The sequence below is a fragment of the Loxodonta africana genome, chromosome 20 (genome assembly GCF_030014295.1).
Source record: "Loxodonta africana isolate mLoxAfr1 chromosome 20, mLoxAfr1.hap2, whole genome shotgun sequence".
NCBI lineage: Eukaryota > Metazoa > Chordata > Mammalia > Proboscidea > Elephantidae > Loxodonta > Loxodonta africana.
In genome coordinates this window covers 17,251,430-17,277,759 of record NC_087361.1, presented here as the reverse complement: position 1 = coordinate 17,277,759, position 26,330 = coordinate 17,251,430, and the positions used below count along the sequence as shown (strand labels likewise).

Here is a 26,330-nt window from a genome sequence, read left to right as displayed (position 1 = left end):
GTATTTCTATCTTTTGATTGGAAAGTGATGAATTAACTATTAGAAATATCAACATTTTCACAGAATGATTGAAAAAAAGAATATTAGAATTAATTCATATCTTCCATAAACCTTCAGTAATTTAAAATCATAGGCCTATAAATGAGAAAATGTGAGGTTTTAGCTAAAGAAGTATTCTGCAATTCTTCATGGTTGGATGCAATATAAAGTAATTGTTTTTGGCTAGGTCTCAGTTGGCAAAGGCAAATTTCTCCCAGAACTTGCATTTGATTCTGCCATTTCACACAAGGACATTTAAAGAAGGCAATCAATGCAGTCATTATTTTCATATGCCCCTTGATTCTTGTGATTATTTGGATAATCCAGAGTGGGCGAATGAATGAAATCTTCCTATGCTATCTAATTTAGTTATGCTCAAATGTGTATAGCCATTAATAGTTCTGTTAGCCACAACTTCTTAGTAATTTTCCTCCTATTTTGTGAATTATGTTTTATTTATCACATTTAACAATGTTAGGTTTTTTTAAAGAGCATCATATAGTCTTCTGAAGGGTTAGTTTATTTGCTGGTTAGCAGAGCAGGGAAGGATTTTATTGTTGCCCATCTTCAACATGGCAAATAAATGGAGGTGGCCACCAGGTTATAGTCCCTATCAGTTCCTAAAGCACATGGAACCCTGGTGGCACAGTGATTAAAGCATGAGCTGCTAACTGGAAGGTCGGCGGTTTGAACCCACCACCTGCTCCAATGGAGGAAGATGTGGCGTCTCCTTCCTTAAAGATTTACAGCCTTGGAAACCCTGTGGGGAGGTTGAACTCTGTCTTATAGGGTTGCTACAAGTCAGAATGGACTGGACAGCAGGTAGGGTTGATGTATTCCAAATTAGTATTTTTTTACTCTTAAATCTCAGAGTACATTACCTACCTGTTTCCTTCCAGTTGATTGCAACTCATAGCTATCCCACAGGATAGAATAGAACTGTCCCATAAGGTTTCCAAGGAGCACCTGGTGGATTTGAACTGCTGACTTTTTGGTTAGCAGCCCAACTCTTAATGACTGTGTCACAAGGCTCCCAGAGTACCTTAGCAACTAGTTCATTAGTCATAAAACTATCTGAGTTGAGGTCCAAGTAACTAACTCTGACAGAAGATCTGTCATCTGGAGAAATCTCTAGACACTGGTGTTATTCCCACATATAGATTATTGGGATGTATAAATTGAGTACCTTTTGAATGTTAAGACATAATCCATAAAATACCACCAACCAATCTAGTGACAAAAAAAGATCAATTAACTACTCTATACTAGACATGAGAACTGTGAAATGCAGATTAATGTTCAACACATGTTCTGGTTGTCTTTCCTTGCATAACAAGTTTCCCCAAAACTTAATGGGTTAAAAATAACAATTTATAATTATTATATCTCATGAGGAAACCCTGGCAGCATAGTAGTTAAGAGCTATAGCTGCTAATCAAAATGTCGACAGTTCTAACCCCCCAGGTACTCCTTGGAAACCCTATTGGGAAGTTCTACCCTGTTCTATAGGGTTGCTGTGAGTCGGAATTAACTGATGGCAGTGGGATTGGTTTATTTTTTTATTTTTTCTTGTCTTGGTATAGCTCATGACTCTGTGGGGACGGTATTTGAATATGACACAGCAGGCAGAAACAGTTCATCTCTGCTCCACAATGTCTGAGACCTCAGGTGGGATGATAGGAGAATGACTGGGAGCTGGGACACCTGAGAACTGTGTGGGCATCTCTCTCTCTCTTCCTCTCCTCTCCCCACACACGCTCTTTTCCTAACACTCTTCCATCCTTCCATTGGCTATCTTGGGCTCCTAGATAGCTTGACAACCTGGAGGTAATCAAACTATTTAGACACAATTCAGGGCTCCAAGGCAAGAGTGGAAACTGCCAGTTCTCTGCTCTGCCCCAGAAACTGGCAGTGCATCACTTCTGCTGTATTCTTGGTCCAGTCAGTCACAAGGGGAGACACAGGTGTGATTTTAGGTGAGAGGAGTATAAAAGAATTTGCAACCATCTTAAATTTGTCATACTACTTGATATTACATTATTTGCTTTGCTTCTAATTTCTACTAACTTAGAAATAAACAGTTTACAGTACTGGGCCAGAGCAAATATATTAATTCAATTATGCATGAAATCCTAAAATTTCCAAGTCCATTTCAATAGATTTACCTGGAAATATTGTAGGGTAAAAAAGCTTAATGTATAAAAATAAAGGAAAACAAGAAACAAAAAAAAAGAAAAAAAGAAAGAAGAGGGAATTATAGCATACCCATCAAGTAGTTTTCCCAGTTCTTTGCATCTGAGTTGTACAATATACTATACTAATATTACTCCTAATAAAATATACAGGCCAAATTATCACAACTTGAAAATAGAGAGATTTGTTCATGTCTAAGTAAAACGCATCCATTACACACAGCCCAGCTCCCCGAGTACAAACTGTATGAATGTTTAAGATGAACATTCGTGACCACTGCAGAACAACTGCTGGATACAGCTTCTTTTCTACCCTAAATTTAACTTTTCTGGTCATTTTCTCTCTTTCAATTTAATTTCAAAACCAGTGAATGTATTAAAAAAAAAAAAAAAAAAGTTGCCATTGAGTAGATCCCATGTGTTTCAGAGTACAACTTGCTCCATAGGATTTTCATGACTGTGACATTTTGGAAGTAGATCTCCAGGCTTTTCTCCCAAGGAGCCTCTGGGTGGGTTTGAACCACCAACCTTTTGGTTGGCAGCCAACCACTTAACCATTTGGGCCACCCAGGGACAGTTTATGCATATGAGTAAACAAATGTGTTCACTATTTGATAATAATAAGCATGACAATAATGTTTCTGGAAAATGACCTTGCTTGGCCTGGCATTCCTCTAGTTGCATTTAAAACTACCCGCAGTCATTTACATATTTAAATATCCCTTTTGTTTCAGACACTCACAATGGAACTAAAACAACCTTTTTTATTTTATTTTTTCTGTGGAAACTGTGTCTGCACTCTGTTTATGAGTATTGTATTATTCGTTCACCCTTAATGGTGAGTTACCACTCAGTTTAAACAAGCACAGTCTTTGGTAAACCTATATTTTATTTTGTTCTAAATCTTGAGGCATTCACTTGATACACATTTTAATGTTGCCAGTCCTCTAAGGAAATTCAAAATCAATGACTGTGTTAAATCATTAACTAAAAATATTGGGTTATTCAGAGCACAATAGTGTACTTTGCAAGTCAGGACAACATCATTTATAAAGAAAGCTTAACATCTCTCTTTTGGGGAGGATGGACTGCCTTTCTTGTAACTTAAATTATGCTTTATAGCTTTGTAGATCAGTCTTGACAAGTTTTACTCTTGAACAAAACAAAGATGTCTGTCATCAGATAACCATTAAGGCCTATAAGCAAATATATATTTTTAGAAAAAATTAAAGTTCTGCCATGGTGACAAAATACATTTAAAAGGAAAAAATTTAAAAAATGAAAAATGAATCTTCAGAAACAATTTTCTTGCTGTTTTAAATGAGTCTAAGAAAGTCTCAGGCTTGCATATTTAAATGAATTTCTACCTCCTAATCACTGTGCTTGGTGGCTGATTTGTACAACTGTAAGACTTAAACTGATTCTCACAAATAATACCCACCTTTCAGGGGAGACTTCTACAAAACCCTTTCTTATATCCTACTGGCATTCTTACTCAAATGAAATTCTGTCCTTCTTATCTTTTTTATTATTCACTTTAATTCTGCCAGAAAATCTAGCAACAAAGAAACAGTTTTGTGAGGTCAGTTATTCCATTTCCAATTATTTGTTCTCTGCTATTTTTAATTTATCAAAACCTATCATATAGTCCATTTAGCACTATCATGAAAAAATTTGACTTATCTATATTTTTTAAATAAATTATTTCTTCTAGCTTTATTTTTCTTTTTAATTGTGCCTATCAATTAAGTAGAATTAATCAGAGAACCGTGTATGCATTACCTTTCCAGTTTTATGCAGCTCAATTCTTCCATGTTGTTCTAATAATTTCAAAAATGTTTAAGTTGATGTTTGGAACACCACTTGTGTCTGAAGAAGTCAGCATATGTTTATTAATGTTTCCAAAAATATTTACTTTTTTTTTTCTCTTTCCCAATGGCATTTATTGCTATCATATACTTCCTTTTATAATAAAATTTGTTTTTATGGAGACTTTAGACATTACAGTACGTAACTACATAAATACTTCATCTAAATTACAGTATTGTTATCTCAATTTCGTGAGTTAGAGCTGCCTGCTGCAAAGAGCCAATTCTCAAGACAGGGCTGAGGTGAGTAGCAAGAGCTTTATTATATATACCGGTATATGGAGACAGAGGGGAATGATCTCCTCCTAAAGCTGTCTGTCTCTAGGAACTGCAGTCCAGCTGGGGTTTTATAGGGAAAGGGGGACATGGGTTTTAGGAACTTGTGGAATGTCCATTCTCTTTCTGCTTGGTTTCAGTGGTCATATTTCAAACATGTTTATTTTTTTCTTGCCATTATCACATCAGCCCAGGGGGTGGCTGACAGAGACAGGCCAGGGCAAAGAAAAATGGCACAGGTTCTGTTCAAGGTATGGCTGAGCAGCCTGTTTCAATATCAGCAAGGATTGTAAACTTTCCTAAAGATGTTTAATTTAACTTCTGTGTAATCCTCAAATATTCTTACAATGTTTATGAGTTTCCCTTTCATTTTCATCCTTTTAAATAATAGTTTTATTCATCCTCAGTATTCCAAAAAATATAAATTCTTTACACATTTTGTTCTTTGCTATTTATATGTCCTCATTTTTCTATCTGTATATTACTATTCTTTTCACCAAATTTATATACAACTCTAAAATTCTGATAAATTATCCAAAAATTTAAGAATAAATGACAAATTTAAAGTTGTTCTTTGTCTACAATATAATTTTAAGAAATACCATTAAGGAATACTGGAATGAAGGTACTTTCTTCAGGGACAAGTATCAAATTTTAAATATTTCATTTTTGCTTGACATTATTATAAATATTTATAGAGTAATGGAGCACATAAGAAAAATCTATTTCCCTTATACATAAAGGTGGCCTACATGATAGCAGATGGGAAAGTTAAAACTGAATAAATATTAGGAAATATGCATAAAAAGATATATCAGCACAAATCTTAGATTTTATTAAACATAGTGTTTTGTAAAATATTTTTTGGCAAGGAAAATCTTGGATGTTCTCCACAGTGTTCCTAAGACAACAAGCAGACTATACTGACATAATATTATTGCATTTTGATTTTGGAAGTATTCTATGCTAGCAAAAACAATTTTTCTCATCTCTTAAATTGTCATTAATTTGTGCAAACTCCTTTTAAATTGCTATACAACATTTAGGAATGTAAAAGCTAAACCTACAGAGCAGTTAATCTGTTAATTTCTTCATTCAGACATTTAGCTAATATTTTATGAGAGCCTACAATATGCTAAAAACCAAACCAAACAAGTTGCTTTCGAGTAGATTCTGACTCATGGCCACCCCATGTGCGTAGGGTAGAACTGTACCCCATATAGTTTTCAGTGGCTGATTTTTTGAAATTGTATCTCCCGGCCTTTCTTCTGAGGTGCCTCTAGGTGGACTTGAACGTCCGACCTTTGGCTGAGCAACCAACTGCATTAACCTTTTGCACCTCCCAGGAACTCCATGATATACAATGTGCTAGGCACACTATATTAGGCAGTGAGAATATAGAGGTGAACAGGCAAGCAAAACACATTCTGAATCAACAAAAATCTCTCACAGCATCAGAAGGATTACTTTAAGGTGCAAGCCTATCATTACCTGGTTTTACATGACCACCTGTTGATGTAGCTCCTAAAAGAAAGAAGTAATGCTATATTACAAATTTGCCAGGGCATGTAAAATTGTTCTACACTTTACTTTTCTTTATCCTGACAACAAACCTGACCCTTTGAGGTGGTTATAATTTTCTAGTTCTCATAGACAATCTGACTATAATTAGGACTCTATTGGTCTCATCCTAAAACCAAAAAACCAAACCCATTGCTGTCAAGTTGATTCCAACTCATAGCGACCCTATAGGACTGAGTAGAACTGCCCTATAGAGTTTCCAAGGAGTGCCTGGTAGATTTGAATTGCCGACCTTTTGGTTGGCAGCCATAGCACTTAGCCACTATGCCACCAGTGTTTCCAAGCATGAGTATTTTCTAAAAGTCAAACTATAAAAATTTGCTCATTTCCCCTAAGAGTAATTTTAAGCACTATTTAAAGCAGTTAATTACCTACATGTATGTGATGGTTAAGGTTGAATGTCAGCTTGGCTGGGCTATAATTCTCAGTGTTTTTTTGCAGTTATGCAATGATGTATTTTGGTGGTTATATAATGATATAATTTGGCAGTTTTGTAATGATGTAGTCATCCTCCATGATGTGATCAGCCAATCAGTTGTAAGGGGGGTGTCTTAGTTATCTATTGCTGCTATAACAGAAATACCACAAGTGGATGGCTTTAACAAAGAAAATTTATTTCCTCTCAGCAGAGTAGGCTGGAAGTCCAAATTCAGGGCATCAGCTCCAGGGGAAGGCTTTCTCTCTCTGTTAGCACTGGAGGAAGGACCTTCTCATCAAGCTTCCCCTGGACTAGGGGTTTCTCCACGCAGGATCCCCGGGTCCAAAGGACACAGTCTGCTCCTGGCATTGCTTTCTTGCTGGTATGAGGTCCCCCTGTCTCTGCTCACTTCTCTCTTTTATATCCCAAAAGAATCTGGCTAAAGACACAATCCAATCCTGTAGATTGAGTACTGCCTCATCAATAAAACTGCTGCTCATCCCCCCTCATTAACATCGTAGAGGCAAGATTCACAACATATAGGAAAATCACATCAGATGACAAAATGGTGGACAATCACACGATAGTGGGAACATGACCCACCCAAATTGATATACACATTTTTTGGGAGACACAATTCAGTACATGACAGGGAGTTTCCTCGAAGGTATGGCCTGCATCCAATATATATATGGACGTTCTAGAAAAGCTAGCTTGCTTGCTGTGGATCCTGCATCTGACCTTAGGTTCAATTTTAGTATTCATGAGCCTCCACAGCCTGTAAACCAGCAGCCTATTGTCTTACCTGCCGATCTTGGATTTATTAGCCTCTGCAGCCCATGAGCCAGAGGCCTGTGGTCTGACCCACATGCTTGGGACTTGCCAGCCTCTACAGCTATGTAAGCCATTTCTTTGAGATAAATCTCTCTCTTTCTCTCTCTGTATATGTGTGTGTGTGTATATATATGTGCATACATATATATGTATATATGCTTCACTGATTTTCCTTCTCTAGAAAAGGCAACATAATTTATCTAGTTTGTGAAAATCAATTATGAATGTTTAATTCCACATCAATATTCTTCTACCTTCAGGCATACTTCTGTACCATCTCCTACTTTTGCTAATATTTAATGTTCAGGGGATGCATTTAATTTTCATTTTAGGTGACACAAGGTACATATTGCAAGGAATATATGAAAAAAAGTCTTAAATATATTCCAAAATCATTTGGGGTTATCTCCTACTTAGGATTACTGGGGATAATCAAGAGTTGATTGTAGTAAATTATAACCATGGTATACGAAATGATACTTCTCCAAAAGTGCAGTCAGAAAGTAGTTGTGTACTTAGAATATCTACTTTAAATTTTTCTTACTTATGCATATTTTGTAATTTTGTCATAATGATGACCAATTTATTGCTAAGGAAAACATTTCAGAACGATCTAGCCACTATCAACCAGTTTTTTAACTCCTTCTACCCCCAACGGAGAAACTGCCTCTTATATATTTCGATGAATGTGATTTAAAAAAGCAATACTCTTGAGTGAAAGTAACAGAACTTATTATTTAAAGTCAGAATGCAGAATCCAATGCAGAGCAGAACATCTCAGCTTCAGGAACCAGGAAAGGTGAGGTTAGTCAACTTCAGTGCAGTTTCACTCTCTGTCTCTCCTCATCATGGTTTCAAACTCCCGGGAGAAGACGTGTCATTGCTCTGGCTTGCCTTTGATTCTGGGGTAATCAGCCTTGTTGTACACCAGCTCCATCCCTCCATGCTGATGGGCTAACTTAGATCTGGCCACAGGAAAATCAGTGTGAACTAGAAGTCACCACTATTTGTATCTCCTACATTGAAAAGCAGTTTCAGCAGTGCGGTTCCCAATGATATGTGACCAGAGCTGCTCCAGATACACCCTATGTGTCTTAGTCATCTAGTACTGCTGTAACAAAAATATCGCTAGTGGATAGCTTTAACAAAGAGAAATTTATTCTCCCACAGTCTAGGAAGCTAGGAGTCTGAGTCCGGGGTGCCAGATCCAGGGGAAAGCTTTCTTTCTCTGTTGGCTCTGGGGAAGGTCCTTGTCATCAGTCTTCTCCAGTGAAAGAGCTTCTCAGTGCAGGGACCCCAGATCCAGATGGGGGTGTGTGTATGTGTGTGTGTATGACAGTGAGGCAGGGTCAGAAAGATAGAAACAGAGAGGGAAAAGGGATAAACAATGGTTTAGAAGATTCCTACCAGAGCCATTAATACCCATTTTTCATGCTGTTCTGTCTTCTAGCCAACAGAACGAGAGTTCACCACTGGCTTAATTAAAACATAGCCAAAAAATATAGTGATTATGGTAGTAAAGTGTTAATTTTTAATGCCCCGTCAGCTATGCCTGATAATTTTAACTTGATAGGACTTGAAAGGATAAAGAAAAATCCAACTATTCTTTAATCTCCCCTCTTTGTACTGTTTTGAGAATAAAGCCAAGCAGATCTCAAAACTTCAGACATCAAAACTTCTGAAAGAATCTCCTGGACTCTGTCAAAGAAATTCTGTCCCCAGCCATGAACCAGCATATTTCAGTTCCCATACAGACTGGATGAGTTATATGCCCCCTTTATCACCTGAAATCTGTCTATATGATATAATACCAAAAGAGAATGAAATAAAGCCAGCATGGATGGATATGTTAACTTTAGTAGAAAATAATTTTATCCTTGAAATATTTAATTAAGACCTTTGTTGTTGAGAATTGTTACTGCCAATTGAGAAACTATATAAAAGTATTTTAAGAGTTTGCCAGTAAGTCACAAAAAAAAAAAGAAAAAAGAAAAAATTTTCTTTTTTTATTTTGTGGCTCACAGGCTGTCTTAAGGTTATTTCTAGTGTTTTGTTTATCAAGAACATAAAGTGTGAAAGAAATGACCTTGACTCAATGTATAATTTATAAACATATTTGTCTTAGACACATATGCCTAAATTGGGTATAGTGGGAAAAGCACAACTTGAATTGAAGCCACTGTTTAGTTGCGTGACTTACGTTGGTAGTTAAGTTACTTATTCATTCTGGACCATTTTTATCATATGAGAAATGAAAATAAGAACATTGCCAGTTCTCTTTACTTCACATGTTATTATAAGGATTACATAAAGAATGTATGTGAAAATACCTTGTAAATTGTAAGACAATGCATAAATCGTAATTGTCATCTTATAATTGCTGATATGTCTTTAGATCCATGTATCTATAGAAAAATTCTACAACACAGTTTTTAATCACATATGTAATCCAATGAAATAAAACAACCATAACCAGAGGTGAACCCTTGCACAAATCTCACTAGAACCAAAAACTTTAATAGAAAGCAAACCAGGTAAAAGATGACCACTGCACTGGCCTCTTGAATCTACGTCTGTAAGTGCGAATGGATGGTAAACACAAGTGAGAGAGGTAAGGAGTGATGAGAATCACTCAAGGCAGAAGAGAGGTAGCCTGTACTTCCAGCCATAAAATGGAATTTAAATGCTAGGCAGGACTTTGGCAATTATGTAGACTAAAACTAACAGAGTGCCTTACTTAGTACCTTACACATAGTAAGCATTCGATTAGTATTTGTGGGATGAATGAATTTTCTGCATGAATAAATCAAATCCTTGAATTTGACTTTCCAAGGTACATAATAAAGCAGAATCAAGATCAGGTACAGAGTTAGCCCAATCCTGAATTTTTACCTCTGCATGCTGCCTTCCGTGGATATAGGCCATGCTAGCTCTGATGGAAGAAAGAGACAGCTACAGGGACGGGACACTTGAACCTATTTCTTTTCCATTACAGTGTTCAGTTTGAATTTCAATAGGATCTAGATTCTAGTAAGAGTGTCCCATTTAGTTACCACGAAGAGTTGACATCTATAGAAATAAAGTAAAACTGGACACCTTAGGTAAATGTGAAAATAAGAGCAGACTCTTAAGACTTGATTCTTGGCAGCTGGGAGGGAGCAATGCCTGAGTGTAAGCTTCAGGATCTTTCAAAGGGAAGAGAACCATAAATAAAGGTCAACATCTCTAGAGAGCAATACATGTGCATATCCTATTTGTCAGTGCCCTATTTTTTTTTATGTTTCTAGTATTTGGCTCTGAAATTTTTTTCTAAAAAAAAAGAAAATATATGTATACATACATAAAAAAAAATTTTAGTCACATATAAAATAGAAACAAAAGATTATTTTAGGAAATTGATATATATTACTTTATTACTAAATATTTTCCCACAAATAGTGCTATTATTTGTGCTCATTCAAGTAGAAGTAGTTCAGCAAACTATTTCACGTTCAGCAAACATGCATTAGTGCACAAGGCTTCCAATGCTCTCAGCCAATAAGTATTCCACTGCCCTACCCTCAGTTCAGCACGCTTTGCAACCCATGGGGTTATGCCTTTGGAGCTTCACTTTATGTCACTTACGTACTGCCTGACAATCTGTCTTGCCCCATAAATGTGTGCAAGTGATAATGTTGGGTTTGCCACAAAGAATTTTTAAAAATCATATTTTTTTTGGAAATTAGTAAATACTAAGAACTGAATGGTAATGTATCATATGAAAACTTACAGCGTGCAATTAGTGTACTATTTAGAATGAAATTTGTAGACAAGTTATATATTTGAAAAGACATGCTGATAATTAATAAGTTAAGCATGAAACTTAAGAAGTTATTAAAAAACAAAATTAACACAAATAAATCAGAAGTAATACATATATGTATGTATATTCTTATTTCTGTTTTATTTGTGTTAATTCTGTTTTTTTCGTATATAAAGAACCAGTATTCGGACACCAGCGGGGTCACCCATGGCAGACAGGTTTCAGCTGAGCTTCCAGATTAAGACAGGCTAGAAGAAGGACCTGGCAGTCTACTTCTGAAAAGTATTAGCCAGTGAAAACCTTACGAATAGCAGTGGAACATTGTCTGATATAGTGCCAGAAGATGAGACCTCCACCCCCAACGTTGGAAGGCACTCAAAGGACTACTGGGGAAGAGCTGCCTCCTCAAAGTAGAGTCAACCTTAATGACATGGATGGAATCAAGCTTTTGGGACCTTCATTTGCCAATGTGGCATGACTCAAAATGAGAAGAAACAGCTGCAAACATCCATTAATAATCAGAAAGCAGAATGTACGAAGTACGAGTCTAGGAAAATTGGAAATCATCAAAAATGAAACAGAATGCATAAACATCAATATTCTAGGCATTAGTGAGCTGAAATGGACTGGTGTTGGCCATTCACAATCAGACAATCACATGGTCTACTGTGCCGGGAATGACAACTTGAAGAGGAATGGTATTGCTTTTATTGTCAAAAAGAATATTTCAAGACCTCTCCTGAAGTACATCGCAGTCTTGGAGGAAGTACAACCAGAATGCTCCTTAGAAGTAAAGATGGCAAGACTGCATCTTAAATACTTTGGACATGTTGTCAGGAGTGATCAGTCACTGGAGAAGGACATCATGCTTGGCAAAGTACAGGGTCAGCAGAAAAGAGGAAGACCCTCAACGAGTTGGACTGACACAGTGGCTGCAACAATGAGCTCAAGCTTAACAACAATTGTGAGCATCGTGCAGGACTGGGCAGTGTTTTGTTCTGTGGTACATAGGGTTGCTATGAGTCAGAACTGACTCCAAGGCACCTAACAAAAACAACAACGTATTAAGAACAGGTTTTAAATGTAACAGAAAAAAAAAAAAAATAGATCAATAACGGCAAACATAGGGTCAAGCCTCTGGAATGCTTGATTAAAAATTAAAAAAGGAAATACAATAAACAATATTAAGAACGAGAAGAAGGATATTACTACAGATACAGCAAACGTGAGTAAGATACAATGTATTGCCTAGCAAAACTGAAGATCTGTACACCCTATGACTAGCAATTCCATTCATAAGTATAAACTCGAGAAAAACTCTTGGACACAAACCCTGCACAGGAAAGCAGCCTGCTAGGTCTAATAAAGAGATCTAGATGTCTTTGCACTGTTCTGTGGCAGAGCACTATCTCTACCTGGTGGCGGGTACCCTGAATTGACGTTGATGTGTCTACAGAAAGCAGTTAGCAAAAGTTCTAGGACAGCAGTGTTCTATGCTTTTCATAGATAGGAGTTAGCTTGGTTTCCCAAAAGCTTGAAAACACCAGAAGAGGAGTGAAGGCTGCAATACATTTTTCTTCTTTCTGAGCCCTCTTGCTTGGCATGATCACAGCTGACAAAATATAAGACAAGGCAGCAGCTGCCATGTTGGCAGTGAGTGATTCAGACTAAGCAACCAATTTTGCACACTTCCTACTTGAGGGTTTTGATTCCAGGTACACATTTGTATATAATTGCAGAAGTCTCTGTAAGTTTGTTGTTGTTGTTAGTTGTCGTCGAGTCGGCTCCGACCCATAGTGACTCTGTGTACAACAGAACGTATGTACACGTGTAACTTTACTGAATAGAAAATTTAGTTAGGTTTTGATGAATGAATAAAGATATAATGTGTAATTATCATGGGAGCCATTCTAAGAGTAAACTTTTGCTTCCATATCTTCTCTCTTTTGGAATAAGACCAAATTTATTTTTTTCAGTTATTTCAAATTCTTCCACGAGTCATCAATTCACACTGTGAAACAGCACTCAAAATACATCATTTAACTCTTACTTTGCCAAAAATTCTGTGAAAGGTAGAAAATTATCCTCTCGTATATGAGATTGAAAAATTCAAATGCTCTACAAATTTCTAACAGGAATAGTATTGTCTCTTATAATAGTCCACAATACTTTTCCTCCACAACATGGGTTTTAAGCCTCCCTAATTATACATTTTTTTTTTTTTAATTATACACGGGAAACCCTGGTAGCATAGTGGTTAAGAGCTATGGCTGCTAACCAGAAGGTCAGCGGTTGGAATCCACCAGGCACTCCTTGGAAACCCTATGGGGCAGTTCTACTCTGTCCTATAGGGTCACTATGAGTCAGAATCGACTCCAAGGGAACGGGTTTGGTTTTGGATTTTTTTAATTATAAACAGAAACCCTGGTGGTGTAGTGGTTAAGTGTTATGGCTGCTACCAAAAGTTCGGCAGTTCAAATCTACCAGGCCTCCTTGGAAACTCTATGGGGCAGTTCTACTCTGTCCTACAGGGTCGCTATGAGTTGAAATCGACTCAACGGCAATGGGTTTGGTCTTTGGTTTTTTGAATTATAAATGCCTTAATATTAGCAAGTTCCTGATTTCAACTCTTGTTGTTGTTGTTGTTGGCTGCCTTCCTGTGGCACCCTGACTCACGGTGATCCATGCACAGTGAAGCGAAATGCTGCCTTTGTGCGCCATTCCCATGATCAGTTGCAGATTGAACCTTTGTGACCCATAGGGTTTTCATTGGCTGATTTTCAGGAAGTAAATCACTAGGCCTTTCTTCCTAGTCTGTCTTAGTCTGGAAGCTCCACTGAAACCTATTCAGCATGATAGCAACACACACGCCTTCAGTGGCAAACGTGTGGTGGCTTCAAATGAAATGCCTTAGCTGGGGAATGACCGATTGTTCTCCTGGATGGAAGGAGAGGATTCTGCCACCGAACCACTCAAACCTGTTTTCAACCTTTAGCAGATAGTTATTGCCATCAATAATTTTATAGGCTTTGTTTTATTTCCTTAAATTGTATGCTAGGTGAATAAATAGGTATTTACCATTAATCTAGCGATAAATAGAAGTTGCAATTTCTTTTCCTTTTTTATTTGAAATACTGCTGTTGCTAAGTCATTTTTTCTTTGTACTTTATGTTTAATAAGCAGTTTTATTATTTGGGGTAGAGATGGAAAATTCAATTCCTCAGCCAGACACAAAATAACCTTATAGCATATATGTTCTGATGAATGAGGTCATAAAGCCTAAAAACAATCCTTAAGATAAGTACTTTTTCTCAAAAGTAGCTTAAGGGAAAAGATTTTCAGAGTTCTAAATCTTAAAGCATCCCCAGCAAAGAAATACACATTCTACATGTATGTAGATTTTTGTAACTTCATTTGTTGCTCTGGAAGGTTTCCTGAACAATGGAAGTTTTTAGGCAAAGACTAAATGAAATCTTGATAGGAATGTTATAAATAGAATTCAAGCATCAAATGAGTGATTCATCTAGTGACCTTGAAAATGGCTTCTATCCCTGAGGATCTCCGTCTTTAGATTTTTGAGGAGAATTGTGGAGTATTAAAGACCTGGTGACCTAGTTTGACCTGGTGAATTTAGAAGAGTTGTCCATATAAATACAATTTTTTTTCAAAGACTTTATTAAAATAACAAAGCTGTTAAATAATAATGCTGTATAAAAACAGTATTAAATTTAATTTGTCCCCACTGCCAGCAAATTGTGGACAACCCCTACGTACAGAGATAAAATGAACTATCTTGTTTTGATTTGTTGGGCGACAGAACCCACTGAAAGATTCTGATTCACTAGATCAATCAGAATATCTTGGCAAAATGATTTCCTGATAATGACTTGAGGTAGTTGGCAGTTAACGCAGGAGACTGGGAACCAAGCCTCCAGCCCTGCCTCTCAGTCTGCTGTGATAAGTCTTTCATACCTTTTTATGTCTTCAATGCTCCTTCACAGTTAGATTATTTTCAAACCTACTTCAGAATCACTGTGTAACTTGTTCATCTTTAAAAATAAACTGTAGTTTTTGAAGGAGGAGTCAATTCTCCCTCATGGAAAACATTTCATCATTTTCTGCCTTAAGTTGACTCAACTTCAGTTGTTACTACAGGGGAATCACCAACTTACAGAACAAAGCAATTGGTTCAAGATAAAAAAATTCAAACTCTAAAAAGCAATTAATTTGTTTTTCCTTTTACCCACAGGTCTACCCCCGGATAGCGCCGGCATTTTGGCACTACCTGCGGGTAGAAGTGAGTAGCGGGGTACTTGAATTCTCCCACCTTTGCTCCTTGCACTCTGCTAGTGTGCTCTGATCCAATGTGTCCATTTTGCTCCAGATGCAGCTTCCATTCTGTGTAAACGTGCTCTCACGCTGCCACCATTCCTTAGAGTTGGACCAGAAATCCCAATCACCAAAAACACAAGTGTAGATTATCCAAGATTAATCATCTTTCTTAATAAACTTCCAAATCCAAACTATATCACGTGCATCATAATGATAAATAACTCAATGCTAAATTATGAGAAATCATGCTTATGCCTCTTTTTCTCAATGCTTTGGATATTCAGAGCATAATTCCTCAGTTAAATTTTGGAATAGCTCTATGACAAAGGTAGAATAACTGGGCTTCACGTCCTTTCTCCTCTTTTCTGTCCCCCAGGAGCATGAGCAGCTGACCTACTCCTCCACGAGGTCCAAGGCCCCCAGTGTCATCATCTCAGGCCTCAAGCCTGCCACCAAGTATGTATTTCATGTCCGAGTGAGGACTGCAACAGGATACAGTGGCTACAGTCAGAAGTTTGAATTTGAAACAGGAGATGAAAGTAAGTTTCACCCAAGAATATAAAGTATGGTGTTAATTTAGTACCTTTTCAGTTTTACCTGATATTTTTAAATCTGATGCCTTAAATTTCTAATAGTCGCTTTAAAGTGGATTCTTTTCATGTAAGTACTCTCATAGCTATTTCAGTTAATTGTTGGTGCTACCATTAAATAGTTGCATGAGATGCCTTGCTGTGCCACAATTGTAATATAGCCCAGGTATGTCCCTTTATGCAGAATTCATCACTCACACCATAACACAGGAGTCTCAATGGATGGTGTGAACCTAATTGCTCTCTAGTCCCATCATCATAGTATGATACTAATGAAGACTGGGAAGAGAATAAAGCCATGAGCAAATGATTTTAGCAGTTAGTTCAAAATGTGCAACTTCAGCTTGTTATCCATCTCAGTTAGACCAACAAAAACAGTGTTCAGAAGACAAACACAGCTGAAATGCACATTGTAAGTTTAAATATAGATTCATGGACTTAATTAGAAACTCAAGTTAATTGCATAGCCTCAACATACTGAAAACCAAACTGGGAAACACTGAGAGTTAGGTGTTCCAATATCATGTAACACAGGCTTAGAAATCTCTTAATCGTTCTAAACTCAGTTCTACTATTGCATCCTCTTTGATTTTTAGAAATTCATCTGACTACTGTCTTTTTGTGGAGGTAATATATATTATTTTTACTATGTAATTCTACAGAAAAATGTCCAGATATCTTATAACAATATAAATCTGCCTCCATCGCTGCTAAAATACTGGTATAAGAATTCAAGAATAACAAATTGTATTATATTAATTCCTTAAGAATAAATATAACAAGCTTCCATTTATTGAGCCCTTAAGTGCCAGAAACTATGTAAAATATTTCATTTGCATTATCCCATTTAAGCCCTTCAACATCCAATGAGGTTAAGTATTATTTTTCTAATTTTACTTACCAGAAAACAAAGGTCTGGAGAAGTGGAGCTATTTGCCCAAAGTAATAGAGTTGGTAAGAAGCTGAGCTAGAGTTTGAACAGACTGTTTTCTTCCAAGGCCTATGTCCTTGACTACACAGCCATCCTACAAGTCCTACCATTTGAACTATTATAAAGCGCTACTTGTTGGGCTATTAAATAGGTCACAATCTCTATAGTTTTCAGTCCCTCAAAGTGAAACTGCTTTGGATTCAAATACCATGAGAGAATTGTTTGTTGTTGTGTTTCACTTTGGTGCACAATATCAATCTATAAGAACTTCTTAGTTTCAACTATATGTCTAAGTAAACTGTAGAAAACCGCTGAGATACTTAAGTAAAAAGGAACACAGCTTAGGCAGAGACAGTAAACAAAGAATAAAAAGAATGCTTGTGACCTGGGTGTTTGCTATCAGTAACAGTCATTTACAATCTTGCCGGAGACTGCTGACTTCTCAAACTAGTGAGGAAATGATTGGGATTAAGACATAATTATCAGAAAATAGGACTCCGTAATTGACAATGACATGAAAATACCCGAAGTGTCCCTGCTATGTTCTATTCACTATTTTTTCCCTGCCCATATGGCACTCCTTATCCTAGGTACAAAACCAAGGATGTAATCCAAAGAGAGTTTGGTCCTGGGAAAAGTCAAGTCATTGCCTTTTTCAGACTGTTTATTGCATCCCTGCATCTCTACACTCTTTACTTCTTAGATGAAGAAATTTACCTAGTGCTTTAAAAGTATCACATTTTTGAGAATTGAATTATTAAGTCAGAAATGCACTCACTCAGATGAACTTCATAGGGTTAAATTTAGATAAGGCAACTGGGGCTTCCAGACAAGGCAATCTAGTCTAACAGAAAAAAAGTTCTGATCCAAATATTAGAAATTTGATTTGGTGGCATTGTTTTAGCTCTAAATTTCAACTCATTTGTACTTTCAAGGCTAGAATTTCTTCAGATGTTCTACAGAAGAAAAATTCTTTGAAATTCCTTAGCAAAAATATTCCATACTCATCAATGATTCACAGCAATATACATTTTCATTCAATCATTCAACAAAAATGTATAGAATATTTAATATGTGCCAGACTTTGTATGAAAGTGTGGAGTAAAATAAAGATGATGAAGAACTATATTTTCTGGCTTCAAATAATTTAGTCTAGACTTTTTAAATAAAAAAATGCAGGGTTATAGGCCATGTAGTAACATTAAAAAAATGCAAAGAGTGCTCTTTGGGCATTGAGGAAACAAACGAACAAAAAAAACCAAACCTGTTACTGTCTAGTGGATTCCAACTGATGGCGACCCTGTAGGACAGTGTAGAACTGCCCCATAGGGTTTCCAAGGAGCGACTGGTGGATTTGAACTGCCAACCTCTTGGTTAGCAGTCCAACTCTTTACCACTGCACCACCAGGACATAGAGGGGGGGCCCCTAATTTAACACCAATGGAGCAGCAAAGTATACTGGAGGACAAGCTGGCACATCTTTGAAGAGGAGCTGGCAAAGCAACAGAAGCTCAGAGGCCAGGGAAAACAGAAATGATTTATATAAAAGCATATGATGTGGTATGAGGCAGCAATGGGCATCGGTGAGGAAAATGTGGAAGATGAAGGTGGCGAGCTGTATAGAGGCCAACTCGCAGGTGCTCTTTTAGCCATGATAAGGATCTTGGGCCTTATCCTGAAGATATGGTGGATCCATTGGAGGATTTTAATCAAGGAGTATCATGACTGGATTTTCATTGAGTAGGTACTACATGCAAGACTCTATCCTGAGCAATTTGCAAACATGACCTTACTTAATCTTGACAAGAGTATGCCTCTCTTTAGAAACTTTAAAGTAGTTTTTCCGAGAGTCTGATACCTGGTGGTATAGTGGTTAAGAGTTCGGCTGATAACCAAAAGTTGGCAGTTCAAATCCACCAGGCACTTTGTGGAAACCCTATGGGGCAGTTCTACTCTGTCCTATAGGGTTGCTATGAGTCGGAATCGACTCAACGGCAATGGGTGGTGTGGACAGCTGGTCAGTGGAGGTGCAGAGTTAGAACCCCAGAATCATATGACAATAGCAAGAAGAGAGAGTGAAAACCATGTTATGAATTAATTATTTGTAAACATCATGGAGTGACTTGGATTAGACCCTTGGAAAAACAAAATGTCAGAAGAATCTGAAAAAATATGTTTGTTTAAACCTGGAGTTTCAGCATATAGAATGGCTCCTAAGTCAATTTACAACCTAAGGGAAAATCATTTTAAGGATCATTTTTTACCTGGTTAGGTTTAAATTGCATTTTCAAAGCATGCTGTTTATACCCGGAAGAGAATTTCAATGAATAATGTCATAGTAGGATATGGGTAGGTTTACCATAAATTCGATAATATGATGTTATGAATCCCAGTTGACAGTATCAGTCTTTTTCGCTTCATGTCCTCCCAGCTCATCTTTAAATCATTATAGCTTCAGTTTCTCAGGTAGTGCCTCAATTATTGTAATGTCAACCTTACTTTTAAGTTCTCTCTTTGTCTGTTCTAACTTATTGGTTTTATAATACATGCACAGAGATGGGGTGAGGCTTGGGGAAAAGAGATTAGATACTTCCTCATTAGAAGGTCCAGTTGAAATTTTTTAAGTCACCAAAATGAAGAAGTTTACCTTTTTATTCTCTTTAGCCATAATTATTTTACTTTGTTCAACCTCTAGTTTTGCTAACATTCAATAAAACAATAATGTAAAATATGAAAGAATTGTTTTTCCAATTCATAATTTTTCTGGACCAACTATTTGACTTCTACAAACACAGTGGCCGTTGAAGAGCAATCACAGTGATGTTCCAGAATACCTTCTTACTCTTCAAAATACACTAGTTAGAACTGGCTAATAAATGTAAAGGTTGCTAATTATGACTGCTAGCTCTTTAAAAAGAGTCTATTTGAACTAGAATTATTAGTTTCCTCTCTCTATAAGCCCATATAGGACTTCACTTCATATATACAAATGGACATACGTATGTGAAAAATAGATATATGATACATAGATACATAGATAATTGATACATTGATAGATACATAGGTAAATAGTCTCTCACATATAGCCACAAAATACTTTATTTTCATGTTTTAATGTTGGCATTTCATTTGTCCCCTTTTTGTCTTGCTAGAGTAAGAGTACGTAGATAGATATTATATTCACTAACAGCATTGATTGACCACCTATTTTGTACTGGCCTCTTTACTGAGTATTCTACTTGACCCTTTTTTTAGAATAAATTTAACAAAATTACACAAAACTATAGAATCAGTAGTGAGAAAGGCTACATGTGAATCTTCTTGAAAGATAGATGGAAGATAAATTGGCGTTAATAAGACTCTAATAGAATTTTCTCAAAATTAAAATAAAATTCACATTATGCCACAAAGTGTCAGCCATACACACACACACACACACACACATGCGAAGTACAGGCCTTTTGAGCTTCTACAGATGAAACAATAGAAACAGCAAATTTAACTGCCTAACATTTGTTATTATTTCTAAGCTTATATTCTTGACTTTTCAACGAAGAAAAAGATGAGAATTTTTTTTTTAAAGTTGTACCACTATAAATATTACTCATATCATTATAAGCTGCTTGAAAAACATATTTGATACAATTATTGGTGATTGTTAAAATTATACCTGAACTTTTACAAATAAATAAAAATATAAGATGAGAAAGTCAAATATTTATTTTTATTCAAAACACCACCAAATTTATCTAATATTCAAGTACATTTTAGAGTAACAAAATAATTCTAAGTGTGCATTTTTATAACCATGGAGCCCCTGTGGCACAATGGTTGAGCACTTAGCTGCTAACCCAGAGGTTGGCAGTTCAAACCCACCATCCACTCTGTGGAAGAAAAGACCTGACAATCTACTCCTGTAAAGATGATAGCCTAGGAAATCTACTCTGTCATATAGATTTGCTATGAGTAAGAATCAACTCAATGGCAACACAACAACAACATAACAAATATTTTACTAGATTTTAACCAACTTGAACCTTTTTCTTAAATACTGGAAAAGAGTTGGTGAGCTGTCAAAAGGGAGCAGAAATCGTAACTCAATGCCAATTTTTGAAAAAGAATTACAATTTTACACTTAATAATTAGCAACTTACCTCTTTTATTGACTTAATGGTTATCCAAATAACCTCAGACAATTGATACATTGCCAGCATATGAGCAATACATACCTTTTTCCCTGGAAAGATTAATTATACCTTAAATTTTAATAACATGGACATTCAAGGTTTCACCTGTGGGCTACATAAAGCAATTTGTAGCACAAAGCCACATCCATTAACATTTTAAAATCTATTCTTTCCCAAAAACAGTAATGATGGACTAGATTTACATCACATAAAATAACCACACAAAAATCTTCATGATTGATGTTAACAAGCCAGACTATAAATTACTGAATCACAGTGGATATTTCAAAATAGAATCTTTTGTCATGTCTTACACATTCATACATAAAGTGGTATGTGGATACAAATGAATTAATTTAATCACTTAATTATTTTGAAAATAACCTGAAATTTAGCTATTTTTAATGTAGTTTTATATTTAAGCAATTTGGTTCCTTTTAACAATTTGGAGATGGCCAACGATGTTGAAAATTAAGGTGCAATTTTGTGTCTCCAGTAACATCTTCCTTCATCCGTTCTTTATATCCCTATCTGACCAATATTTTTAACCTCCACTCTGTGAATTTAAAAACTCAGAATCCCTGGGTATTTCCTACTGAATGAAATGTAAATTTCATAACAGATATTCAGATCTACCTTCGGTCTGATCCAAATTGACGTCATTCTTTCTCTACGCCTCTCTAATTAGCATATACTCTGGGAAAATGAGATTGTTTGTATGCTTCCTGCACAAAATGTACTGTTTCATCATCACATCTAAGGGTCTCCTATGACTCCCTCCTGGAATATTCAGACACCTATCATATTACGGATGGTCAGCCCAGTCCACACGCTACCCTCCTGAAGTGTTCTTGATTGGCCAAGCCAGAAATCGTTACTCCTTCCTCAAACTTCCTATACATTTTTTTTTGTACTTAATTCTTTACTAAATTGTAAACTCTTTAAGGTCAGGAACTATAGCCTATATATCTTTATGATTCATAAAATGGCTTGCACATTGTTAATTTCCTATATGCATTTCATCAAATAAATGAAGGAAATATAATTTTTAAAAAGCTAAAATATGGAATAGCTTCTTGACTACCAGTACCAAAAAGAAAAGATCAAATATTTTTATTTACCACCAAGCCAAAAAAAATCAACCCTGTTGCCATTCAGTCGGTTCCAACTCATAGCAACCTCTATAAGACAGAGTAGAATTGCCCCATAGGGTTTCCAAGGAGCAGCTGGTGGATTCAAACAGCCAACATTTTGTTTAGCAGCTGTAGCTCTTAACCACTGCACAAAAATAAATAGTATTACTTGATTTGGGTTAACAAGCATGTAAGTTGTATACTGAGTAAATAATCCAAGAAGCTTGACTACATGAAGAAGGACAGAGCATCAGGATTGGAGGAAGACTCATTAACAACCTGAATTATGCAGATGACACAACCTTGCTTGCTGAAAGTGAAGAGGACTTGAAGCACTTACTGATGAAGATCAAAGACCTCAGCCTTCAGTATGGATTACACCTCAACATAAAGAAAACCAAAATCCTCACAACTGGACCAATAAGCAACATCATGATAAACGGGGAAAAGATTGAAGTTATCAAGGATTTCATTTTACTTGGATACACAACACCCATGGAAGCAGCAGTCAAGAAATCAAAAGACGGATTGCATTGGGCATATCTGCTGCAAAAGTCCTCTTTAAAGTGCTGTTGAAAAGCAAAGATGTCACCTTAAAGACTAAGATGTGCCTGACACAAGCCATGGTGTTTTCACTTGCCACCTATGCATGTGAAAGCTGGATGATAAATAAAGAAGACCAGAAAAGAACTGACACTTTTGAATTGGGGTGTTGGAAAAGAATATTGACTATGCCATGGACTGCCAAAAGAACGAACAAATCTGCATTGGAAGAAGTACAACCTGAATGCTCCTTAGAAGCAAGGATGGCGAGACTACATTTCACATACTTTGAACATGTTGTCAGGAGGGATCAGTCGTTGGAGAAGGACATCATGCTTGGTAAAGTAGAGGGTCAGTGAAAAAAAGGAAGGCCCTCAGTGAGATGAACTGACACAGTGGTTGCAACAATGGGCTTAAGCATAACAGCGATTGTGAGGATGGCGCAGGACTGGATAGTGTTTCGTTCTGTTGTACATAGGGTTGCTATGAGTCGGAACCAACTCTATGGCACCTAACAACAACAACCGCGTGTAAATGGCATGAATCATATGTAAGTATGCTAAGTGCAGTTTTAATTACAAATTAATTATTAATTCTAAAATTCAGGAGCATTTTAGGTAGAATAAAATTATTTTTGTTATTGATTAACACATTTTACTCCTTATAATCCTTTTTTAAAAATCTCCTTCATGTTCCATCCAGTCTACAGATAGAAACGCAATCTGTACTGCTTCAATTACTTAGCTTGAAATTAGCTACACGTTATTAAAAGCAGCCAGAAATTTTGGAATGATTATTAATGGTGGATCATGCAGCAGAAAGAGGACCAGCTGACCCTAGTGGAGTAATAAAAAAGTTAATTAATCAAGCAGGAGACAGATTTCATATTTACGAATCTACCCAGAGAAGGATGAATTCCTGTATTATGAGACTTTAATTTGAAATAATCGCCAATCAATACCACACTTTCAATGTTGGCAACCATCACTATCTAAATGCAAACACCAGTGGGAAAGGCTTTTCTAGCAGCTAGGTTGTGGAAATATAAATTGACCTGCCTTATGAGGTAATAAAGCAAAGCCAAGCAAGCCAAGCTGGTTGCCGTCGAGTCGATTCTTACTCATAGAGACCCTAAAGGACAGAGTAGAACTGCCCCATAGAGTTTCTAAGGAGCGCCCGGTGGATTTGAACTTCTGACCTTTTGGTTAGCACCCATAGCTCTTAACCACTACACCACCAGGGTTTTCATGAGGTAATGAAGGCTCCTCATAATAAGAATTTGTGCTGAAACTAGTTAAGTACTTGTTCATTGTATCATAAAGGAAATTCCTGCTTTGTTTAGGAGATTGAGGTAGAATTTTAATGTAATGTCTAACACTAAGATTACGTAACAACGGATAATATTTATTGAGTTCTAATTATGCTTCAAGCACTATTCCAAGTTCATTATAGTGATTAACTCACTTAACAACCTTTGAAGTGGATATTATTATTCATCTCTAGTATATGGATTAGAAAACTGAAGTACAAAGTTTAGTAATTTACCAAGTTCCCACAGCTATGAAGTGTTTGAATGGGGATATTATGACATTAAAAAAAAAAAAAAAAAAGGCATTGCCATCGAGTTGATTCCAACTCATAGCAACCCTATTGGACAGAGTAGAACTGCCCCCATAGGATTTCCAAGGAGTGACTAATGGATTTGAACTGCCAACCTTTTGATTAGCAGACATAGCTCACCATAGCTCTTAATCACTGTGCCTGCCACCAGAGCTCCATTATGACATTAGGACTAAGCATTCTGCCCATTCAGTATTTGAGCTTTTCTTTTTCAGCTATGTCATTACTTTAAATTTCCTACATGATTGCTTTTTCTTCTTTTCTCCATTTCTTTTCTCCTCCCTTAATTAATTATATTCCTCTTCAGAGTAATTCATCTTTGCATATGAACACAGATTTTCAGAAGATTATCATTATTTATAAACCGCCATAAGTCAAGCTCAGAGAGCTATACAGTGTCTTAGCAGATGTTTGGATGAAAGCACACATGGTAAATGGGCAAAATAATGCAATGGAATGTGATTGACTTAAACATACAGGGAGTATAAAGAATAACTATTTGCACAGAACATGGAGGTGCCCTTTAAGAGTGGCGGCATTGGCCAAAAAAAAAAAGAAAATAGTTTGTTTCAGGATCAAATAAAGGTTTTAAATGATTGGAGTCAGGTTATGTGCTATGAGACAGATTGAGGGCCTTAATATGAAAAATATTAAAGATCATAACTTGGCTAAATGGGCTGTAAAGAAAATCATTAACTATTAACAGGTACTTAGAAATCAAGTTGTAAAATGTGCAGTGTCACAATTTGGCTCATATCTAGAAAGGAACTAACAAACAGCAGTGGATCTATTGCTTAATACAAAACACAGGGTTTTTTTTAAGTCATTAACTTGCAGCAACATATACTGGAGATACTAGCCATCATCTCTTGACATTTTTCGAGAACAGTAACCATTTATTTCTTATTTGTTTTTGTACCTCCAATATTGTTTTGTATGCACCTGGCACATAGAAGGTATTCAATGAATATTAAATGAATTAATGTTATCCAGTAAATATTCAATGAACATATATCTGTTGCTGCAAACAGATGGCATGTGTTTAATTATTCTACCTATATATTTTTTAGTCTCTTAGCTTTATTCATTTATTGTGTACATACATTAATAACAGGGAGTATGTGGAGGGCTAGTGTCTTAGACATCTAGTGCTGCCATAACAGAATACCACAAGTGGATGCCTTTAACAAACAGAAATTTATTTTCTCACAGTCCTGTAGGTTACAAGCTCAAATTCAGGGCATTGGCTCCAGGAGAAGGCTTTCTCTCTGTCCGCTCTGAAGGAAAGCCCTTGTCCTCAGTCTTCCCCCGGTCGAGGAGCTTCTCAGGCACAGGGACCCTGTGTCCAAAGAACACACTCTGCTCCTGCTGCTGCTTTCTTGGTGGTATGAGGTCCACATCTCTGCTTGCTTCCCTTTCATCTCTTGAGAGATAAAGTGTGGTGCAGGCTACACCCCAGGGAATTCCCTTTACCTTGAATCAGGGAGGCTACCCGAGTAAGGGTGGTGTTACAATCCCACTCTAATCCACTCAACATAAAATTGCAATCACAAAATGAAGGAAAACCACACAATACTGGGAATCATGGCCTAACCAAGTTGACAAATATTTTTGGGGAGACATAAGTCAATCCGTGACAGCTAGGAATGCAAAGACTAATAATATATGGCCTCTGTCTTCAGGAGGCTAACCACAAAACCATGCTAGAGACTCTGACTAACAGAATTCCTTATTTATGTCATTCTCAAAGTCTAATTTTAATTTGACTGGATTTGAGATGGATTTTTTTTTTCTGTAAGCCATCATATGAATTGCTCGAATTTTTTTGTCAAGTTATTTAACTTTACAACCTTGAATCTTTCTAGAGATCAAAAATGTTCCTTAGACATTTCAAAGTGCCCCTAATTCGGTGAAAAATACATTTGCTGTGTAATGCTTGAAGATTTAGAGTCATTCTTCAGACCATACAAATCAGCACTATTAA

The 26,330-nt window shown here is 36.5% G+C and overlaps 1 protein-coding gene across 1 annotated transcript in view; it reads left to right on the top strand.

The window, feature by feature from the left end:
• EPHA6 (EPH receptor A6) overlaps positions 1 to 26,330 on the top strand; it is a 1,103,076-nt gene that overhangs the window by 744,322 nt on the left and 332,424 nt on the right. Inside the window, 1 exon segment of the mRNA XM_003410340.3 lies at positions 15,719 to 15,881. Coding sequence (XP_003410388.1) covers positions 15,719 to 15,881 — 163 coding nt within the window.